The 23,269-nt window shown below is 51.3% G+C and overlaps 1 protein-coding gene and 1 non-coding gene across 12 annotated transcripts in view; both read left to right on the top strand.

Moving 5' to 3' along the window:
- Window positions 1-263: 263 nt before the first annotated feature.
- BRD1 (bromodomain containing 1) overlaps window positions 264-23,269 on the top strand; it is a 56,037-nt gene continuing 33,031 nt past the window's right edge. For 2 of the 11 annotated variants that reach the window (XR_011433432.1, XM_023630986.2), the window contains exons 1-3: window positions 384-522; window positions 3,426-4,806; window positions 19,812-19,968. Coding sequence is in view for 9 of the 11 variants with exons in the window: in XM_023630986.2 (XP_023486754.2) it covers window positions 3,440-4,806; window positions 19,812-19,968 (1,524 nt within the window). In the remaining 2 variants the exon portion in view is untranslated. 11 annotated transcript variants of the gene reach the window in all.
- MIR9021 (microRNA mir-9021) lies at window positions 16,794-16,906 on the top strand. Its single transcript, NR_128034.1, has one exon. It is a non-coding gene; the product is annotated as a microRNA mir-9021 (primary transcript).

The following is a 23,269-nucleotide window of genomic DNA, read 5'->3' as shown; positions in this document are numbered from 1 at the left end:
CGGCCCCTCGGCCCCGGGGTCCGGTCTGCCCCTCAGACCCCCTCGGCCCCCGGCCCGCTCGCCCCTCAGGCCCCCTCCCCCCGGCCGGCGGCGGCCCGCGCGTCATGGCGGCGGCGGGCGGGGCGCGTCTCGCACGCAGCGCGCCGGGCGGAGCGCTCGCCGCATTGTTTGCTTCGCTGGGGAGCGAGCGAGCGAGCCGGCCCGGGCGTCCGCGCCAGCCCCGCGCCCCGCGCTCCGCGCCCCGCGCTCGCTCCGCCGCCCGCCGGCCGGGCTCCGCGCCGGGCCTCCCCGCTGGGCCCCCGCCGCCCGCCGCCCGCTCGCCCGCCGCCCGCCGCGCGAGTCGCCGCCCGAGAGCCCGCGGCCGCCGAGCCGGGCCGGGCCGCCGCCGACAGGAGCCCGCGCCCGAGCGGCGGGCCGGGCCTGCGCGGCCGTTGGCGGAGGAGCCTGGGCGCCATTAGCGCCGCCTCGGCCGCGCCGGCCCCCGCGCCCGCCCGCCGGGCTCCCGCGGCCGCGGCCCCGAAGGTGAGTGGGCGGGGGCCGGGCCGGGGTCGCCGCCGCCGCCGCCGCCTCGCGGGCCGCCCGCCGCCGCCCGCCGGCCTCTCGGGTGGTGGTGCCGACGCCATGTTTGGCGGCCGCGGCGGCGGGCGCATTGTCCGCGGGCGGCGAGCGGCGCAGGGAGGCCGGGTGTCGGCGGGCGGGCGGGGGAGTCCGGGCGGGCGTGGGGCCGCGAGGGCGGCCGGGCTGTCGGGGAGGCGGGACGGGGAAGCCGGGAGGCCGGGGTTCGGGGCGGCCGGGCGGGGAGGCCGGGAGGCGGGACCGGGGAGCGGAGGAGGCCGGGCTGTCGGGCGGCCGGGCTCGTCTGGCGCCGTCCCCGCCCGGCCTGCGCGTGGGGTCGCGGCGGCCCCGGACGCGCTGCCTGTGGCGGCGCGGCGCGTTATGTAACAGACACGCTCGGGGTTTGGCCCGACAGGAAACTCCCGCGAGTGGGGCCGCGCCGGGAGCGCTCCCGACCGAGCCCGGGCGGCCCCGCGCGCCCTCGGCGGTTGGGGACAGGGACGGCGGGATCGCGCTGCCGGCTTCCGGGCGGGTTTGCAGTGAGCCCCCGAAGTGGACTTGCGCCCGGCTGCCCCGGGCCCGGCTGCGAGAAGCAACTTTGCCGAGGTGTAACTTGCGGACAGTACCGCTCCCGCGAGCGCGCAGTCGGGTCCTGGCCAATGTATACGCGCCCAGGAGGCCGCCCCCGTCGGAAGCATCCCCGCCGCCCCACAGAGTTCGCCCCGGCCCGGTCTCCAGGTAAAGCATGGTCTCCGGGAGGGGGGCTCGGTGCCGCGCGCGCGCAGGGGCGCAGGTGGGGCGGCGGCGGCCCGCCGCGCGAGTGGAGACCGGGAGCCGGCCGCCCGCTGCAGTCTCCCCTCGCGCCACCCAGCTTTCCGGGGTGCGTCCAGCAGGCTTGTTGTCCTTGTGATGCCCGCCCTGTGGACGCGCTTGTCCTGCACGGCGGCGCGAGCGGGGATGGAGCCGGGGGGCCGCGTGCGGAGCCCGTGGGGCGGCGGGTGGTCGCTCTGCTCGGCAGTGCTGCCGGAGGCCGCCGCGCCCGCACGGCCGCGTTCGGGTGGCGGAGCCACCGCGCCGTCGTGTCAGGCGGCGGCGTCCTCGGGAGGCTGGTGGTGAGGAGCCCCAGCGCCCGGGGCGCGGCCTCCGAGGGGCTGCTTGGCGCCTGGCTGGAGGGGGGAAAATTACACGTTTGGTGTCCGTCGGTGAGGAGCCCGCTGTTGCTGCCCCGCCTCCGTCGTGACGCGTGAAGCTGGCCGCGGGTCCCCTCCCCGGGCGCCGGTGCCGACACCCTGGGGCCGCCCAGGTCCCCTCAGAGGGCTGGCAGGCCGGGGCCCCCGCTGGGCCGGGAGTTGGGGTTCGGCTGCCGTGTTCCTGTGCTGCTCTGGGTAGGGAATTCCTGTCAAATTTCAACATGAAACGTGGGTTTCTACTTAACAGAAGGAAAGAAAACCGCATCCTGAGGGCCTTGTCTTAGAGAGTCCGTGAAGGTTTGCGGGGATTGCCTTTAGGGACTTGGAGAGCAAAGCCTGCTCTTTGAGGGCTTTTCCTGAAGACGGACTAGGCCTCGGTGCAGCTGCTGCGGGCTCCCGTGGGCGCCCTGACCGGCGGGCCACGTGCTGCACGGGCCCTGGGCTCCAGCTTGGGACGTTTGTTTGTGAGCCCATCTCTTGGAAATGGCTCTGCTTCCTGTCAGTAAGGTGGTGGTTGGAGGGAGGTGTCTGAGAGGTGTTGGGAAGTCTCCGCCGTCAGTTCCTAAGGTGACACCTGCTTGGCAGGCGGTGGTCCAGAGTCGGGAGTCTTCAGGAGAGGCGAATTGTGGAAGTAGACTCCGTGGAGTGTCGGGGACATGCGCGCAGAGAGTGGAGGTTAGAGGGGAGCGAATTCTCCTAGATCTCTCTGGCCAAGGTTTCCGGCATCTGAGCTAGTGCTGGTGATCCCATAGTCGGGGGCTCTGCAGGCAGTGTGGGGTTCTCAAGCGTGGCCCTTGCTGTGGGACAAGAGCCAAGGTGCCGTCTGTGGGCGTCTCTGGGGTGTACTTGAGAACGAGGAGGGCATGGCCCATCTCTGTGGTCAAGCCAAGAGGAGAGAAGTGCCCCTGAGGGGAAGGGGCAGGCTGACTGGCCCATAAGGGGTTTCTGTGGTGGTCACTGCTGAGGCTCTGCGGAAGCTGGGTTGCGTGCTCCCTTCTTGGGTCCTTGTGTGGCTAGTGGGCCTCCGCCTTAACACAGGTGTGAAGGGTGTGTTCATGGAGAGCACCCACTGGCCGTGATTGGACTGCTGAGGCTTTTGGCCCTCAGCAGGGTTGCTGCCAGGACCAGTGCACTGGGCTCCGGGGGGATCTTTCCAGGGCAGCAGCAGGGGAGGGGAAGAACGGGTCAGGGGCAGCGTTGGTCAGGAGCAGGGAGCCACTGAGCATGCCTGCTTTGCCGTCACAGCCTCTGTGCCTGCTGGAGTCCAGCTCTGTGCATGGGCTTCCCTGGGCTTCCCTACTCCTGAGGGATGCTGCAGTCGTCTTGGTGACCTGTTGGCTTTGTGTAAGAACGTGACTGGTGAGCAGTGGTAATCACTGAGAGACCTAGAGGAACTTGTTTGCTGTGCATGCCTCTCAAGGGCCACTCCTCACCGCCTGCCCTCTCTGGTCCTAGGAGTCCCTGGGGAGGGGTGGCCTGGTGGGGATGGGCTGTTGAAGGTTGCTGAAATATGATCATGAGTCCTGGGATGAGTGATTTTGGAAACCTCAGATACGTTAGCTTGGAGTTTCGTTTTGATTTAGCGTGAGTTGCTTAGTTAGCTCTGCCCAAGTATACTTGATGGTTTTCTCATCTTGTGTTCTCTGTATGGAGTTAACTTTATCTCTGCCTCTGTTTTAGGGAGTCAGTACCAAATGAGGAGGAAAGGACGATGTCATCGAGGCGCTGCAGCAAGGCACCCTTCCTCCCCGTGCAGTACTAAACACTCCCCCACGCGGGAGACCCTGACCTACGCACAAGCCCAGAGGATGGTTGAGATAGAGATTGAGGGTCGCTTGCATAGGATCAGTATTTTTGATCCGTTGGAGATCATATTAGAAGATGACCTCACTGCTCAAGAAATGAGTGAATGCAACAGCAATAAAGAAAATAGTGAGAGGCCCCCTGTGTGCCTAAGAACTAAGCGTCACAAAAACAACAGAGTGAAAAAGAAAAATGAAGCCCTTCCCAGTGCCCACGGTATGCCAGCCTCAGCCAGTGCGCTTCCTGAGCCCAAGGTGCGGATCGTGGAGTACAGCCCTCCCTCTGCCCCCAGGAGACCCCCTGTCTACTACAAGTTTATTGAGAAGTCGGCTGAGGAGTTGGACAACGAAGTGGAGTATGACATGGATGAGGAGGACTATGCTTGGCTGGAGATCGTCAATGAGAAGCGGAAGGGCGACTGTGTTTCAGCCGTGTCACAGAGTGTGTTTGAGTTCCTGATGGACCGCTTCGAGAAGGAGTCGTACTGTGAGAACCAGAAGCAGGGGGAGCAGCAGTCCCTAATCGACGAGGATGCTGTGTGCTGCATCTGCATGGACGGCGAGTGCCAGAACAGCAATGTGATTCTGTTTTGCGACATGTGCAACCTGGCCGTGCACCAGGAGTGTTATGGGGTGCCCTACATCCCCGAGGGCCAGTGGCTCTGCCGACACTGCCTGCAGTCCCGGGCCCGGCCTGCCGACTGTGTGCTGTGCCCAAATAAGGGAGGTGCCTTCAAAAAGACGGACGACGACCGCTGGGGCCACGTGGTGTGTGCCCTGTGGATCCCGGAGGTCGGCTTTGCCAACACGGTATTCATAGAGCCTATCGATGGCGTGAGGAACATCCCTCCAGCCCGGTGGAAACTGACGTGCTACCTCTGTAAGCAGAAGGGTGTGGGTGCCTGCATCCAGTGCCACAAGGCAAACTGCTACACAGCATTCCATGTGACATGTGCCCAGAAGGCTGGCCTCTACATGAAAATGGAGCCCGTGAAAGAACTGACTGGCGGTGCGACGACCTTCTCTGTTAGAAAGACCGCTTACTGTGATGTCCACACACCCCCGGGCTGCACCCGGAGGCCTCTGAACATTTATGGGGATGTCGAAATGAAAAATGGTGTTTGTCGAAAAGAGAGCTCAGTCAAAACGGTCAGGTCCGCTTCCAAGGTCAGGAAGAAAGCAAAGAAAGCGAAGAAGACAATGAGCGAGCCCTGTGCGGTGCTGCCGCCTGTGTGCGCTCCGTATATTCCCCCTCAGAGGTAAGTGTAAGCATGGTCGAGGGTGAGCTTAGAATGAGGGACACCAGGGAAGGGCACAGCAGGGCTGTGTTAGAGGATCATTGCGCTGTTTACCTAGCTCCCTAAAGGTCCTCTAAAACTTGGTCACGTTCATTCGCTATGTTGTGGGAGCATGCATGTTGCAAAAGACTTGAATCTGTGAGACCTGGAAAAATGTATAGATTCCTTAATGCACACAGGCCTACGGGGTAAGCCAGACACTGTCAGGCTGACTGCAGCTACACTGACTGCAGGGACCGGAGTCTGGGACCCCGTGGTACTCCACGTGTTGTCACCGTCTTTGACACAATAAAATACTATTCCTCGCCTTGCTCCCCCACTAAAATTTGGGAACCTTGTAGGATTTTTAAGAGAATTTGTTGGAAAGTGAAGCAGCATGGCTAAGACAGACACTGGAGTGGAGATGAGAGTGGAGCCGACGAGAGCCTCGTGGAGGGAGGTGCTGGCCTCCTTCCTGTCATGTGATAGCCTTTCTGGTTTTCCTGACTGTTTCCTTCATGGTGTGAACATTGCCTGGTCTGTGTAGGGCTCTCTAACCTAGAGCAGTCCACAGTGGTGAGGGTTGGGGCTCTGCTGGTGCCTGTTGCGGGCAAGCCCTGTCTTGCTCTTGCAAGGTGTCCTGGGGCCGATCCCCATCCACCTGTGTGCACTCCTGTCCCTGAACTTGTTTCCTCCTCTTTGCCTGCTCATCTTGTTACTGACTTGGTCTTTTTATTCTGTTATCTTTAAAAATGCTCTTTTTCAGAATACGAGGTAAGTGACTTGGTGAGTTTCACACCAGAGCCTGTGAGTGCCGTGTGAGTTTGGGAGAGCAGAAACCCCACTCGAACACTTCCTTGAGCTTTGAGGAAGTAACACGGTTTATAATAGGGCATGGGGCTTTAAAACGTTTGGTTAAGGAAGTAAAGCATCCAGATGATGAAGTAAGGATGCCAATGAACGTCTGCTCCAGAGAACAGTTTATGTGATATCTCTTGTTACCTGGACTGTCTTTTTATTTGGAAGTGAGTCACATATACATAAAATTATATTCATCTTCAAATTAAATGAATGACAAACTTTTAGGATATTTTTGTTATTAAAGAGTAAAAGTTATCTTCAACATACTGCATATTAGCTCCTTGTATTATTTTTCTGTATATCTGTGATATAAAATAATTCATGCCTACCAACACATTGTAATTAAATGATATAGTTTGATTTTCACGTGTCATGAATTTCATTAAGCTCACTAGTTACCTTCCAAGATGTAATGGGATCTGCCGCTTAGAATATTGGTTTTATCCTAAGAGGAGCAAACACCTTGTATTAAGAATTAGGAGTATGGCGTTTTTCCTTGAAATGAAATCTTTTTTCTTTTTACAGAGCAGTACATACTCATTATGGAATCAGTGAATAAGTGCTCGTATTCTCTCTCAACCACAGAAAACCACTGTCAAAACCAAGGTGTCTCTTTGTAAATCAGTCAACCTTTTAAAAGACAGTTTGACTTGGATTTCTACCTGTAAGTCAAAAAGTGTAGGATTTGTATCAAGAGTCCTAAAAATTTCAGCTTTACTGAAAATGAAGTAAAAAAACCAAAAAATATGATCTAACAAAGTGAAAAACGAGTAAAGTGCTTCCTTCTCTGCGTCCAGCACCATGTGATTACCTGCTCCAGGTGAGGGGTGCTGAACACCGGGCCTGTCCTGTGGGGCTGCAGGGGAAAGCACTCCTTTGAAAAATTTGAAAATTCAGGCACTTGAGGGTCTAAGATGACCAGTTCTGATCGAGAACAAAACTTGTGCTTTGGACCTAAATATTTCGAAGCAGGTGATGTAGCTAAACCATGTCCTATGTAGTCTGGCCCATGTTTATTTTTTTCTTCTCTTAATTTAGGAATAAACTGTTAGTTCAGTTTGGAGTAGAGACAAAGATGTGTCTGTATTAGTGTTCCAGGCCTCAGGCCTTGCCCTCTGCGTTGCTTAGAGTCTGTGAGAGACCCTGGTGTTTTGGGCTACCTTACCACCTGAGGAAGATCTCCCAGTTGCCCTTGGTCCATTGGTAACCTTATGTGGGACTACCCCATGGGTCATCAGGGTAGGTGCTGGAGGTGAAGGGAGGCCCAGGCTGGCCAGCAGCTGCTCTTATCCTGAAGCTGTGGCCTGAGGTGCGGCTGATCTGGCGGCCACATTCTTAGGACCGTGGTGTTAACCTTTGGTGTGTGCAGGAGGCCCCTGCAGAATGTAGATTGGGGTGAAGCCAGGCATGCCTTGTGCAGGGGGAAGCTGGGCAGTCTCTGCGGCCTTTGGTGCAGGACCTGTTGAGAGCTTCTGCTACAACAGTGTTCTGAGGCAAGCTTGGGAGCAGACCTGTGGTGCTGGAAGAGGGATATGGGATCCATCCACCCAGTTTCTTTGGAGATCTCAGCAGAAGAGGATCTGCCTTATTACCTGCAGAGAGAAGAGTCAGCTGCTATAAGGCTGGAGGGGGAGAAACAGGGACTGTAACTGCTTTTGTAATTTGGTTTAAAAATTAAGTTTTCAGATAAAAAAGATAACTGAGACCAACTAATTCTAAGTTACAGTCTGTTCTAAATGAGAGGAGGAGGATATGTTTGATTTTTTAAATATTTAGTATTTTTAAGCCACCAAGATTGCTTTTTACTTCTCTAAGTAAATAAGTTGTTACTTGATGATGATGCTCTGAAATAAAGACGGGGGTATTCTGAGACTTTGCTTACCCATTTAAGAACTAAGACAGTGGAATCAGGCTGCGGGGTCTAGGGTTGACCAGCCTGCCTGGCACGTTGGTGGAATGCCGTGCTCTGCCCTGGTGGGGCAGATCGGGTCTGGTTTGGTCATTGGCAGCCTTGGTCCTTCTGCCTGTGAGGGTCCCAGCCTTTAGTGTGGCCTGAAGCTGCAGAGATACTTTAAGTGACTCTTGAGGAGTTGTCCTAATGTCTTGGGGTTATGTGGGGTTGGTGTCTGTGTCTTCTCTCCCTCACCTACCTTCATTAAAGTAAAAATGGTTTTCCAGCAGAGAAACAACATGTTTAAGACTGGGGAAAATACAAAAAGTCAAGTCTAAAGAGAGGAAATTCCTCTTTCTCCCCCTTTTTTGCCTTCTCCTCCAAGAAAAATCAGCATTTTAGCAGGTGCTGTTACAGCTCTTTTTGTGTCCCGAGCAGTATCTTTTCCTGGTGTAGTCACTCTTCTAATTGGATTCTTCTCTGGTTCTTTATTCATCTCCTGCTGCTTTGCGGGAGGGAAGGGGTCAGTCGAGGAGGGCACTGGGGAAGGGGACAGGTCAGACAGAGGGACTGGAGTTGGAGCCTCCTGGTTCCCTTGGAGTAATTAACTGAGCTCCCTCAGAGCACCAGATGTAGTGACTCTCCTCTCTTTGGCTGCGCTTGGATGTCACTCCTCATCTGTGGGGAGGATGACCTGTAATGAACCAATAGGCTGAAGTGCTGTGTTGGTCTGGTCTCTGGCCTGGTCCTTTTGGCCACTCGGACCATTTACATGTATGTTATCCAGTGCAGATGTCTATGAGGTAAGTTGTTACTTGATGATGAGGATGAGGATCGGGTGCACAGCTCTCTTTTCTTGAGGGTGCTGCTGGTGGGTGCCCTCTTGCTGTCCAGATGCCAGATGAGGACAGAAATGGGAGGGTGGAGCCAGCCCTGTGGCCGGGTGGTTAAGTTCGCACGCTCCGCTTCAGCGGCCTGGAGTTTCGCCGGTTCAGATCCTGGGCGCGGACATGGCACCGCTCGTCAGGCCATGCTGAGGTGGCGTCCCACATGCCACAACTAGAAGGACCCACAACTAAAAATATACAACTATGTACCGGGGGGCTTTGGGGAGAAAAAGGAAAAATAAAGTCTTAAAAAAAAAAAGAAATGGGAGGATGAGCACTTAGTAGCCATTGGACAGAGGAATTTTATGCTTATTGGGTGTAATAGTAAAAAGTTAGGACTTGAGTTTTGTATGTCTTTTTTTTTTTTCATGTTTCTGGCAGTTAATTTTATTATATTTTATCAAAGTTCCAGTGTGCTGTGGATTGGAGAAATGAGAGAAGTGCTGGCTCGGCCCTTCCAGGTGGAAGCCCTACTCTGATCCCCACAGTGGCCAGCATGGGCCTGCGTGTTGAATCCTGAGGATGTGCTGCTGGAGGCAGGTCACAGAGCCCATGCTGGGCAAGCGTGGCAGCTCTCCCCGGGGTCCTCAGTGGAATGGCCTGTGTAGTGTCTAAAGCAGCAGCTACTCTGGAAAGGACTAAAAACCAAACCAAAAAGTGGAAACTGCAGGTTGTGAAATGCATGTTATGTGGAGAAGCAGGGCTGTGTTTACCTTGCTGCCAGATCTCTCCTTGTGGTCACTTAGCAGTGTGCCACGACTGAGTCGCCTCTACAGCTCTTGCCGTCTGAGGGGAGAATCCCTTGTGGTAGAGTATTTCCCTAGAGCTATTTTAAATATTCTAATTGTCGCCCTACTTAGACTTCATTGCTTTCCTTGGTTTTTTAATTCAGATGAGGGGTGGCTGGGTGTCTCATTGTGCAAGTCTGTCCTGGTCCAGGCTGTCAGCTTTTCCCTCTGTCTCCAGGCTCCCCAGCCTGCAAGGGTGTTCCTCCGGTGAGGCGGGATATGGTACATCTGGTGAGCAGATTTGTTTTGATCAAAAGAGCTGAAGTGAGTAAAAATAGTGCTGGGACAAAAATCTGCATGCTTAAAGGATGTGTCTTTCACCACTGTCAGGATGCTCTTCGGATGCATTGGACTCTTTCAGGAGATGCCTGTATTTATTGAACTAAAATTACTATCTCTGAGTGCAGTGCTGTGGGCCACACACCATGGTCACTGGAGCATTTAGACACCTCGGCTCACGCCCTGCCTCTCCCAAGCCACCATTGGGCCCCTCCTGGGGGCTCTGCTTGGTGGCCTCCTCTGCTGGGACTGCTCTGGTGTTGCCCACTCTCTGCCGGTTTGCTCTGCTCACTGCTCCAGCATCCTCACCATCCCACTGGGCCTGGGTCTCTTCCCCAGGCATCTGAGGTGTGCAGAGCAGGCTCTCAGTTCACGGGAAGAACCTGCCAGAGTACCGAAATTTTGCCATTTCTGTTCACGTTCACTGTATTTGCTTACTTTTGGGAGACAGAGAGTTGAAGATTTGACGTTTTCTTTAATACTGGTATTGGATAATTGCCACACACAATCTCACCATCATTCCAGCCTCAGGGTTACTTGGGCTGACACGTGGGAAATGTCATTTTTGATTGACAATTTGAGTCAGTACCCTTAGTCAGCAGTGGGATAGACAGACTAATAGTGTTTTGAATGTTACTGGAGACTTCCTCCATAGGCACACGCAGAGACTGGTATTGGGTCTTGGATAGTATCTTTATTTCAGTTTTTTATTTGGAAAAAACTCCAAATTTACAAAATATTGCAAAAATAAGGAGAACAAGGAACACTCAAATCCCCTTTCCCTGGAGTCTTCTCTTGTTAATGTTTTATCCCATTTGCCCTACACATGGAGCAGGCACACGTGTCCTTGCACCCTTCCGAAGGTGATTCCATGCGCCCCTCTGCTACAGTGCACATCACCTAAGACCAGGGCTGACCGTTGGGTGGGCACAGTGCGGGGTTCCTGTCATCTGACTGCAGTGAGGCGGGAAGGATCGAGCTGCCCTTGTAGCCGCCTCCACCTCCAGTCAGGACCAGTCCTGGTCAGGCTCCTTTGTTCTGGACATTTCCAAAGCATCTCAGGGTCTGCTGAGATGTACTGTTTGTGAAGACGACGCCTCTTCCCCCTTTAATAGAGTATTCTGGGTTCATACTCGACCCAAATGTTGTGCCTGTTGGTCATCTTCCCTGTGAGGGCTGGAAATGAGTGTCTACCTCAGTCCTCCCTCCAGTTTTCCCTTCTCATGTCACTGTGGTGCTGGTTTTCAGAGAGGTCCACCCCCGCAGGACCCGGCACTGATGTGGGCTCATGGGTGTGGCTGGCAAGATCAGGGCAGCTTTTCGGGGGCAAGCATCTGGTGGGATTTCTAATAAAATTGGGCTCTGCCCATCTGGCTGTCACTGTCGACCTGACCCCATGAATCTTGGCTCCTGGTGAGTTAGCCCAGAGGAGACCTCTGCTGCAGGCAGCCTCCTTGCAATGACCGTGGGTGGTGGCAAGGCCTGGCTGGAATGTGTGAGCGTGTGCACCCCGATGATCTCAGGGCTCTGTGACTGTCATCCATGCGTCTCGAGCCCCAGGGAGGGTGTAGATGGTCCTGACCGTTGCTACGCTGGGCAGGGGGTTCTCCCAGGAGCCATTGTGCACAGAACCACTTCCTTCCTGAGGCAAATTCTGGGTTTTTAAGGTCTAGAGGGTCAGATTTTACCTCTGTCTGACTTCTGAGCTGTTCTAAAAGTGAGTTGTGCCCATTATAAAGATGCAGAGAATTCAGAAAATATTAAAAAGGGAGGGCAGATCCCACTCTCCAGAGATGACTCCTGAGAACATCACAAGGGCCTTCTTCCAGTGTCTATGCACATTTGCAGGTAGGAATAATTTTTTAATGGCGTTTTTCCCTGTTCATGATTTTTGTATACAAAGTTTAAAAACAAAGAATAAACTAGAGACTAACATACTCATTTATCAAATGTAACAGGTTTTTTAAAGAATTTTTTTATTGAGTTAATGATAGGCTACAATTTTGTGAAATTTCAGTTGTACATTATTGTCTGTCAGTCGTGTTGTAGGTGCAACCCTTCACCCTTTTTGCCCACCCACCCCCCCCCCCCCCCTTTCCCCTGGTAGCCACTAATCTGATCTCTGTCCACATGTGTAAATTCCTCATACGAGTGGAGTCATACAGAGATTGTCCTTCTCTGTCTGGCTTATTTCACTTAACATAATTCCCTCAAGGTCCATCCATGTTGTTGCAAATGGGATGATTTTGTTCTTTTTTACGGCTGAGTGGTATTCCATTGTATATATATACCACATTTTTTTATCCAGATATCTGTTGATGGGCACTTTGGTTGCCTCCACGTCTTGGCTATTGTAAATAATGCTGCAATGAACTTTGGGGTGCATAGGACTTTTGGAATTGCTGACTTCAAGGTCTTTGGATAGATACCCCGTAGTGGGATAGCTGGATTGTATGGTAGTCCTATTTTTAATTTTTTGAGGAATCTCCATACTGTTTTCCATAGTGGCTGCACCAGTTTGCATTCCCACCAGCAGTGTATGAGGGCTCCTTTTTCTCCACAACCTCTCCAACATTTGTTACTATTTGTTTTAGTTAATTTTTGTCATTCTAATGGGTGTAAGGTGATATCTTAGTGTAGTTTTGATTTGCATTTCCCTGATGATCAGCAATGATGAACATCTTTTCATGTGCCTATTGGCCATCCGTGTGTCTTCTTTGGAGAAATGTCTGTTCATGTCTCCTGCCCATTTTTTGATCGGGTTGTTTGATTTTTTGTTGTTGAGTTGTGTGTTTGTAGCAGTTTTTTTAAAGAAACAACATTAAATGAACACTCCAAGTCCCTTTGGGATCTCTCCAGTCCTGTTAGCCTGCCCCTCCTCACAGCAGCCACTCACTGTAAATTGGTGGTGGGTTCCTCTAATCCATATTTTTCTGGCTTTTCTACACTTGTGTGCATGCAGTCTGGTGTAGGTTTACACATTGACATTGAACAGTGTTGTCACGTGTACATGTCATTTGGCGTTGCAGTGGGTCTGGTTCATTCTGACTCAAGTTTGTTAGTTCCCAATGCCCACTCCTTGCTAGTGGGCGGTGGTGTCACAGCCATCCATGCTGCTGATGCCAGAGCTTTCCCGCTTCACAGCGCAGTGTTTTTTGGTATTGGCATGATGCCCCCAGCATGACCTGGTGTGTGTCTTCCTTTTCATTGGACTGCGGGTTTTGTGTGTGTCCCTGGGGCCAGGTAGGCCTCTGCCTCAAGCCTGTGTGGTTAGTTGGTTAGGTTGTATTCTTTACGGATGTCTTCCCCTTGGCTTATCTCCTCATTTTTAATGATGTCTTTAAAAAAATCTTTCGAAATTTGAAAATCTAAGTGGGGAGAGCCTGCCTGTCTTGTGACCCAGCTTCAACAGTTGATGCACCTGCCCAGTCTCCCTTACCTGCTCCTTCCTTTCCATCATTTTGAGGCAGATCCCAGTCACATCATTTCATCCATAAATATGTCAGTGTAGATAGCGTTAGGATTCTTAAAAACATAACCATAATCTTACACTGTCTTGAACTGAAGTTTGTTAATTTCAGTGCCTTTTCCAGTGTATTGTTTGTGTCCTAAGAACTCTGTCCCTGCTGTGTTTCCTCCAGGAGTCTCTAGTCTTCCTGCAACCAATTGTCAGATGCAACAGGAGGGGTCTACTGTATGTCTTCCTGCACACACAGCCAGTCCTTCCTGGCTGGACCTGCTGGCTTCCAGCACTCATGGCCCTGTCCTTGCACCTCTGGCCCCCCTGTCTCAGAACCATACAGTGGCCTCGCCGAGCCCTGATCTGCGTAGGGCCAGCCCCCTCGTTCTTCCTCATCCTCTCAGCTTCTGGTTAGAGTCCCTGTGATGTTCGTGTTCCTTCAGGAAGCCCTAGCTCTGCGCCACTGGTTTTACTTGAATACGAAAGCGTGGCCTAGCCTCGATGCTCACTAGAACTTCTTTAATGTCTTCAAGAGAGTTCATAGTTTTCTCCATAAGAAATTTAATATTATAGTGTTTTTTAAAATTAGCATTTTTTGCTGATTGTATAGATTCAGGTTTTTTTAGATTGATGTAGTACATTGTAGTTTCTCTTAGATTATCTTTGGGGACAATATCTATGAAAATGACAGTTTGGGCTGGCTTTTCCCTCCTTCACTTTTTTGTCTTTATCCAAACTCAGCCCCGACCAGGACTGCCAGCCCAGAGCTGATTTGTCAGAGTGAGAGCAGACATCCTTGCCTTGGTTCTGGTGCTTTCCAAGGGATTGCCTTTTATTATTTTTTATATATTTTGACGTATTTTATTTTATGGCTAATGCTTATCATATCTTGTTTAAATAACCCTTCATTTCTCTGAGGGCCTCAAGATTTTCTTCTGAAAGCTTTCAAATGGCCTTTCCTGTCCCTTGTTGCCCTCCTCTGACTTTAGCGTGACCAGTTTTGCTCAAATGCCTTGATTTGTTGGGTGTGTCTTTGCTGCAGTGGTCAGCCTCCCTGTAGCATGACAGCCCCCAGAATGGGTCTTTGCTTTGCTCCCTGAAGTGTCCCGGGGCATCTATCCCTTGGAAGTGCTGGGTCACTTGTGGAATCAGCGCTTTCTTATGAGGTGAAAGTATGGTTTTATTTTTCAGTGTGGATGACCATTTGTTCTCTCATCACTTCCTGAGTCATTTCTCCTTTCCCTAGAGATCCGTCTGCACTTCCAGCTACTGGCCAGTGTCCCTGGGTGGGCGGGTCTGCTTCCATGGCTGCCTGCAGCTCTGGGAGGCGTCTCTGTCTCTGCTGGGGCAAGTTCATCAGACATGTGTGGTTCTTGTTCACCCGTGGGTCTTTCATGTAAGTTTTGGAGTCATCTTGTCAGCTTTCTTGACAGTTTAAACCCTCTTGGGAACTTGGAAATTCCATGGCATCTACAGACCAATTTGGAGAGGATTTGTTTATTTATGATATTTTTCTCTCTCGCTAGCGTCGTTTGTCATTGAGTGTCTCCACTTGTTTAGAGCATTTTTATTGTCATTCAGTTATGTTTTATATTTCTCCCTTTATAAAGATTGTGCACATCGGGTCCTTAAACCATTAAGTTTCCTCTCCTTCATGTTGGTGAGAATATCCCCTTTGGTTCTCGTAGGAGCAGGAGGGATGGTAGGCATCTTGGTCTTGGCCCCAATTTCGAGGAGCAGCTCCCAGTCTTCCCTGAGATAAGGCTCGCTCAGGTCTCAGGATGAACGTCTCCCAGCCATGCTCACAGGACCCTTGCTGCTTGGCACGTGTTGGGTGTTGCAGGTCAAGGTTGATTCATTGCTTTTCCAGATCTTTTAAGATGATCACGGTCTGCTCCCTTATCTGATGATATGCAAGTTGTTTGTAGGACTGCTAATTTCAAGACCACCCTTACCTTCCTGGGACAAACCCTCTTGTCCTTGCTTATGGTGTGAAGTGTTTTTTATACTCAAGTGGATTCGGTTTGGGTATTCTGTTTCAGTTTTTTTTTTTTGAGGAAGATTAGCCCTGAGCTAACATCTGCTGCCATTCCTCCTCTTTTTGCTGAGGAACACTGGCCCTGAGCTAACATCTTTGCCCATCCTCCTCTACTTTATCTGTGGCACGCCTACCACAGCATGGCTTTCCAAGTGGTGCCATGTCCGCACCCGGGATCCAAACTGGTGAACCCTGGGCCGCTGAAGCAGAAAGTGCGAACTTAACCTCTGCATCACCAGGCCGGCCGCTGTTTCAGTTTTGCATGCATGTTTGCAAGTGAGTTTGGCCTCTGACCTCTTTCCCCCAAGGCCCTTGTTTTGTACACTTACCTGGTCTGAGTTGGATGCCTCTCTTCTCTTTCTGGTTGGTGGGACAAGATTGGGCTGATCTGATCTTCTAATGATAAACCTCTTCTGGAAAATCATCTTTTCCTTTTCCTTTTCTTTTGGGAGTAGGAGGAACATTTAAAACTATTGATTCAGTTTCTAAAATAATTGTTATATGAATGTATTTAGGTTTTCTTTTTTTCACAAGTCCGTTTTGGGAGGTTACCTTTTCTTACAGGTTTGTTTTACATCTCGGTTTTCATGATACTCATTTTCAGTTGGATGTGTTTCCTTTGTCCTTATCCACTGCTAACATTGTTTTTGTCCTCTGTCTTTCGGTGGTTCAGTGGTTACGAAAGTTTGTTTAGTCTTTTCAAAGAACAGAGTTTTGGTTTTCATGAGACTTTCTCATGTGTTCTTGTTTCCTGTTCATTAATTTTTGCTCATTTGTCTTTTTTCCCCTGGTTTATAGAGAGATAATTGACATATGATATTGTCAGTTTAGGGTGTACAGTGTGATGATTTGATACACACGTGTATCCTGAATGTTTAGCCTGAGAAAGTTCGTTAACACAGCCTTCACCTCACGTAGTTGCTGTCATGGTGAGAACAGTAAAACTGCTCGTGTCAGCTTTTGAGGGCCATGTACCGTGTCATTAACAGTCACCAGCACGGTGCTGCGCCTCAGGTTCTGGGATGCATTCTTCTCTTTATTGTCTTTTACTTTGTTTTTTTCCTTCACCTCTTCAGTCAGACTCCTCACACGTGACAAATCAGCCTTTCTCCCTTCTAAGAGGCATTTTCGATATAACCCATCAAAGTAATTTTGAAAAGCAGTGTAGTACCTTGCACATTTTTTCAGCTGAAGTCCAGCATTTTTACCCCAAGGTCAAATAGTGGAAAGGTATGTTGAAAGTATGCATGTGTTAAAAGGCTCATCACTGTGAGAGTGAATTCAGTGGGATCTGGGTGGGCTGGCAGTTTGCCCCCGCGTCCCCCACCCAGTGCCGGCTGCTATCCAGCCGCCGTCCCTGTGTTGATCTGTATGTCACTCTCACTGGACTTCCAGGGTTGGGGTTTCTTCCAGATCAAGTTGTTGTTAGGATTGTCAGTACACACCTGAGCAAAACAAATGTACAACTTGAAGGTTCTTAACTGTAAGTGTCACGTAATGGGTGCATCTCTTAACAAGACGAGGCTTTAAAAGGATGAGTGAGCATTTCCATGGACGGATGTGCTGCTGTGCTGGGGCAGCTTCTCCCTTAATTCTAGTCTTGGATTTTGTTATTAGAGACGCAAGTGCTGGAAACCTTGATCACATAGGTAAGTAGATAGTATGAAAGCAGTTTTGTTGAGCAGTGTACTCAATTTTTAAAATTTCCTTCCATGTTATATGCCAGACTCACAAACTGATGTTTATCAACAGACCTTCAGTTGGGTCCTCCTTCAGTTTCTCCAGAAGCTGAGAGTGGGCAGCCCCTGGCCTGCAGAGGTTAGAGTAACCTGCTGCCGAGAGTTGTTCACTGTCTCCTTCTGACGTGTCCTCGAGACTGTCAGCAGAACTCACCATGTATCTGTCAGCTGTGCCTGTTTATCTTTCATTTGGAGGTAGCTTGTTGATGAGATATTCAGAAAGGCTTGAGAAAATAAACTTGGTCCTTTGAATATACTCTTGCCAAATATTGTATTTTTTAAAAAAATATTTGTAATACAGAATCAGAAAGTTACATAAAACAAATGCATAGTTTAATGAATTACTGTGGGGTAAACACTCTCATAACTACCATCCACTTGAGAACACGGGACCTGGCCAGCCTCCCAGCCCCCTTGGCGACCCCTTCCCATCCCCAAGACCACCTCTGTCCTCAACTGTGTGGGCCTTCCCTCCTAGCCCTCTTCCTCAGCAGGGTTTACTGTGCCTTTAAGGCTCTCCTCTTTTAAAGGTCCCTGTTGGTCTCTTTCTCTCTGGAGGTTAATTGTTGAGGGAGCCGGCTCCCTGTCCTGTCTTGGGTTTCCAGGTCCCTGTCCCTTGGCTGGGCGTGTGTCGACTGTGTTTCGGTGGTGTGGGTTAGCACATTCCTCTGCCTTCCACTTGCTGTGAATTGGTGGTTGGGGTAGGGGCTCGATGGGTGCAGGGTTGATGTGATGGATGTGTTCAGTGTTGGCACCTCTGCTTCCCGGGCGGCGCTGTGTGTCCTTCCAGGAGGCACGTGGTCAGTGTCTGTGCCGTTGCAGCCTCTGTGCTCAGCCCCAGCCCTGTTCCTTCTTCATGACTCTCTGGAGCTTGTGAGGTAGAATCAGTGCTCAGAATGCAGTTTTTCAGTAAACACTTTAGTATAGCTTTAAATATATTTTCATCAAAGGCTTTGTTGCTCACACCTGTGGACTGCTTATGGGTCAGAAATCCTGACTCTAGGGGAGATGGTGGCTTGTTTCATTAGGTTCAGAATCTTTATTTATAACATGTTGCCAAACAGCATTTCTTTGGACCTTGAAATTGTTAAAAAGTACTTTTATCTAGATTGCCTTGTTTGACCATTGAAATAACTGAGTATGTATATGTGTTAAAATCTCTCTCTGCATGTGTAGAGATCCATGGAACTGTATGCCTTAGAATTTATGCACTTCACTGCACTTGAGTTATGCCTCATTAAAAATGGTAAAAACAAGACCCTACCAAAAACGGCCCTTGTGTGGTGCCCAGCACCAGCCCAGCCCCATCCACAGACAAGGAGCTTTGTCCGTGGGGGCTGTGAGCAGTGCCTGCCTTCCTTGGTGTGCCTTCTGCGGGAGCCCTCAGGGGACATTGGAGCTGTGCTGGTTACTGCTGGTGGGCATCCTGTCTCTGCTTCCTGCTGAGGCTATATGACCAAGTGTCCTTGAGGGTGCAGACCAGCGTGCCCTGCGGTCCCGGTCAGGCAGTGGCCACACTTGAACTTGGGCTCTGCATTTGCCTGTGGAAGATCTGGGCGCCTTCTTCTTGGGGCTGGATTTGGCCCGAAGGCCACTCACAGGGCCACTCTTGCAAAGCCCCCAGCCTGTGTCTGGCATGGAGCTGCCCCCAAATTCAGTTCCTTGGTTGGTCCCTCTGCAGGACTGATGCTCAAGCTGTGTCCTGCCAGAAGAGGTGGCATTGGCTCACTGCGTGGTGTGTGGGTCTTGGTGGCCCCAGGAGGAGGGCAGCCACACATGGTGTGCATCCTTCAAATTCAGCACAGAGGCTGACCAGCAGCATGATTTGGAGCAATCTTGGAAATGAGCCGGAGCCGTTGTTTTTAAGAGAAGGAACATTGCGAGTCTGGACGTGACATGACTGGGAGTGTTGTGTCAGTTTTGTTCATTGATTATTTTGTAGAACTTCTGCTTTGCATTCTTTAGAAAATTTGGTCTTAAAATTCCTTGATTTATGTCCTGAAATTTTGATGTTTGGTGCACAATGAGGAATGTCTTCTTGTTGCATTTTGTATTTTTGTTCTGTTAAGTTTTTAGTTCATGATTGAATTTATGTTATCTTTCATGTCCTCGTGAGGTAAATTGATGAATCAGTCTTTGTTTCAGCAGGACAGCTAACAACAGGGACATGGAAGCTTTCTGTCTGGCCTTTAAGGGTTTTATTTTATTTTATTTTATTTTTTTTTTAAAGATTTTATTTTTTTCCTTTTTCTCCCCAAAGCCCCCTAGTACATAGTTGTATATTCTTCGTTGTGGGTCCTTCTAGTTGTGGCATGTGGGACGCTGCCTCAGCGTGGTTTGACGAGCAGTGCCATGTCCGCGCCCAGGATTCGAACCAACGAAACACTGGGCCGCCTGCAGCGGAGTGCGCGAACTCAACCACTCAGCCACGGGGCCAGCCCCTGGCCTTTAAGGGTTTTTAAATGATCATCATTTCCCCTCATGCAAGTGTCTTTTACAAACCCTTTGCATTTTATAGTCCCTAGAAGGATGAGGTCTCACAAGAACCTTCAAGATGCCTTTTGTCATTTTAGTGACTAATAGCTACTCTCTGTCTTCAGCCCTGACCCGTCAGCTGCTTCTACCTCAAGTTGTCTCACCTCTTTTCCTCTTTGAGATGACCAAGTGGGACCAGTGCCCCACACTTGCCCACCCTTCATGAGAGCACACAGTTCTTGAGGAATCTCTTCACACGTACACTGCAGCTGGCGAAGCTTCCACTGGACGCTGGTTAAGGTCAGCGTGCATGTGCACAGCATAACGTGAAGAATTAGAAACATTCAAAGCTTTGCTCAGCGTGTTTTCTTTTTAGATGTTTGATCTGAGAGACACTTGAGTGAATTAGATGTGAGTGAAACCTGCAGATGGTTGGAGGTCGTGGACTTTGTTTCAGCAGAACCAGAGACACAGGAGGCAGCAATTACATGTGCCATGGCTGAGAGGAAAATTGAAAATGTATTACTGTACTGCTTTAAAGCTAAACTCTGAGTTTTTCCATGTTTTAGGTTAAATAGGATTGCGAATCAGGTGGCCATTCAGCGGAAGAAGCAGTTTGTTGAGAGAGCCCACAGCTACTGGCTACTCAAAAGGCTGTCCAGAAATGGCGCCCCCCTGCTGCGGCGACTCCAGTCCAGCTTGCAGTCCCACAGAAACACGCAGCAGGTACGTGGCCCTCGCACACTTCTCAGTGTCTCTCTCTTGCCCCCTCACACAGTGAGCAGACACAGCAACTCTGAGGAGGGAGTGCCTGCTTCTGGCTGGATATGTTGCCAGCCTCGGGCCCCAGACTCCTTGTCTACAAACCCCGGTCTTGTCTAGTCCTACAAGCGAACAAGGACCCATGTGTGCCCTGAGCCTTGAGCTGTGAGTTGTGCAGGTTGCTCTCATCCAGCCACGTCGCCTGGTGTCCTGCAGTTTTGAGTTCTGCTTCCTTCTCCAATCCGCACACTCTGGGCATGCCTGGGAAGCCATTACCAGGCTGACAGCCTGGGTGGGGGCCCCGGGCAGGGAGCAGCAGGAGGTGAGGCACAAGTCTGTGTGGGGCAGGAGTTTGGGTTCCGGGAACGTTGTCCATGGGGTGATCTCTTTTTAGGGTTTTGCTCTGAAGGCTGGTTTAGCATTGACTGCAGTGGGAAGGGAAGGGGATGGGAGCTGAGATAAGGGAGAAGGGGCAGGGATTGTGCTGTTTAAAAGAATAAAACCATGTAGGCTCTAACATTTTAGTAGTTAATTTGGGTTTATAGAACCACTGATAATTGTAAAGCAGTTCTGGAAGAACGGATTTTGAAAGTAAGAAATTGGGTCTCTAAGATGTCTTAAAAATAAACTGAAAGCAAAAATGGTTCTTTTGCACGTTGCCCAAAATTCTTGACTGGCGTTGTCTCCTCACTTTATGCTGTGAGGAGTGGCCAGCTTTGTAGGAAGAGCTGTCTGTGCTTGGCCTCTGGGCTCAGCCACCTCCTTGGGCTGAGAGACGGGAGGACTCAGCAAAGAGTGGAGCCTGATCAGGGTCCCCTCACTGCCGTCCTGGTTGCGTACCAGAGCTGTTCTTCTGACAACTTTGTATCAGATCCCTGTGCGGCTGCCAGCACCACCATCTTACCAGCTCTGCTGCTCTCTCCCTTTCCATCCTGAGTCACCAGGCAGCTGAGCGAGGCCGAAGGGATGCTGTCAGACATGGCAGGACGTTGTGCCCCCTGGGTGGCTGGGGATAGGGCTCTCTGGATCCAGCAGGTTCCTGGTTTGTGGGGTTCTCTGCGGTGGAGTGTTCCTGGCCTACCACTCAACGTTGCTCCCTTCACTGTGTTCTGGGGTTGGGGCATGACTCCTTGGGAGGCTGCTTGGTTGTAAAGTTGGTCCTTTACTGAGTGAGAATCCCTGTCCCTCATGTTGCCACACTCCACAGTCCCTGGCACAGAACAGAGGCCTAGGTGAAAGTTTGTGATCGTTGAGTGAATCAACGTATTTTTCATTCCGTTATGTCTTTTTTTTTTAAGCTTGGCACCTGAGCTAACAACTGTTGCCAGTCTTCTTTTTTTTTTTTTCCAGCTTTTTCTCCCCAAGTACCCCCGGTACTTAGTTGTATATTTTTTTAGTTGTGGGTCCTTCTAGTTGTGGCATGTGGGACACCGCCTCAGTGTGGCCTGATGAGCTCTGCCATGTCCGCGCCCAGGATCTGAACCAGCGAAACTCTGGGCCGCCGAAGCAGAGTGCATGAACTCAACCACTTGGCCATGGGGCTGGCCCCCCATTATGTCTTGAGATGCCACTTTTTGTCTCTCTGCCATCCCTTCTTCTCAGTCCCAGCGTGACTCCCAGGCCGAATGTGTCCCTCCCCACCTCGTGCCCCCACTAGGACATTGATGTCATTCCTAGGGACCCCTCCTCTTAACTTTTGCTATTTCTACTATGGTGACAAACAGGTAATTTAAAGTATTTATATATTTAAATGCTTTTTTTTTAAATTTGGATTTTAATATCTTTTTTATACTTTTCGGAGACCACAGAGAAACTGTTAAGACTCGAGGTCTCATGGGGTGGGCCATACCCCTTGACCCTTTTCATCTCCAGGTAAATAGGTGCCTCAAGGGCTGCAGGTGCTTCTGGGACCCACTGCCCCTCTGAGGGGTGATGGTTGGGCCACTCCTTCACCTGGTGGCCCAGGGCTGGGTGTGGGTGTCTTGGTGCCCATAGTGCCCTGAGTCACATCCCATGAAACATGCAAGGACACTGTCTTAGATAGTGGTGTGGGACAGACCTCGAGATGGGCTCAGGCCTTTGTGCAGACCTGGTGTTGCCTCCCGTGCCTTAGGATGGTGAGGCTTGCTGGAGTCGGGGGCGGCGGATTGAATATTCCAGCTCACCGAAGGGGGCTCCTTCAATTTGAGTTCTCGGCTTCACTGGATGCCTGTGTGGATGAGGCTGGGCTGTGTGTGTGTCTCCAAGTGCTGCCGGCCCGCCAAATAGCCGCCCAGCGCCTGCCTGCCCGCTCCATGAGGTATTGGGACTGCTGACTGCCTTGGACATATCCCTCGTGTCTCATCATGTGTGCTGCTGACCCTGGGAGCCATGTGCGTCCTGCCCTCACTAAGTCAGAGTCCATCCGAAACCTATGTGTTCGACCTGTGGAGTCCATCCCAAAGCTATGTGTTGCTCCTGGGATCTTTGTGAGTGACGTCTCATTAGCTGATGTGCTGCAGACTTGTTGCTGCTCCTCTTTGGGAATGGAGTTTGGGTTCCCCCTCAGGGCTGTGCCAGGACTGGTGGGCAGGCAGGAGTGATTGGCCCGGAGCTGGTACGTTGTTGGGGCGTGCTGACCGCAGGGTGTGGGGGGTATCGAGGATGCTGCGCAGCAGGAAGAGTAGGGTGCGCGGCTTGCCTGGGGCCAGTCTTGGGAGCTCTTTGAAAGTTGGGCTGCGAAGTTGGGGCCAGAGTCTGCAAGGCATCCAGTGTGAGAGGCGGGGCGCTGAAGGGAGATTGTGACAGAGGTAGGACAGAGGCCTTAGTCTTCACTCCAGCAATGGCAGAGAAATGGAGGGAAGCAGAGAATGCAGACCCAGGATTCTCATCTTAGGGCTGGAGGGGATTCTCCTTTCATACAGCCCCTGGCGAGCCATGCTCTAAATGGCGGCTTGTTGCCTCTTGTGCACACAGGCCCGTTAGAAACTGGCGGAGGACATGCGGGGGCTCAGCTCAGGCTCAACTCGGCCTGTGTGGTCTGTGAGTGGGACTGGGGGCAGCAGGGGAATGGGGTTGGGGAAGCCAGGAGGGAGGAGCGCATTGGGAGGGAGGGAGATGGGTGTACTGCGCACTAAGAGGCGTGCTACCGAGGCTCTATCAGAAGAGGTGCTGACACATGGGTTTGAGATCAGTTGTTTTAGATTTCACATTCTGCCAGATAGAAAATGAATTCATCACAGGAAGATGGGGAATGGAAGTGTCAGCTCTCTTGGCAGAAGGAACT

The sequence above is a fragment of the Equus caballus genome, chromosome 28, assembly GCF_041296265.1.
Source record: "Equus caballus isolate H_3958 breed thoroughbred chromosome 28, TB-T2T, whole genome shotgun sequence".
Classification (NCBI taxonomy): domain Eukaryota; kingdom Metazoa; phylum Chordata; class Mammalia; order Perissodactyla; family Equidae; genus Equus; species Equus caballus.
This window is presented reverse-complemented; position numbering and strand designations above follow the sequence as displayed.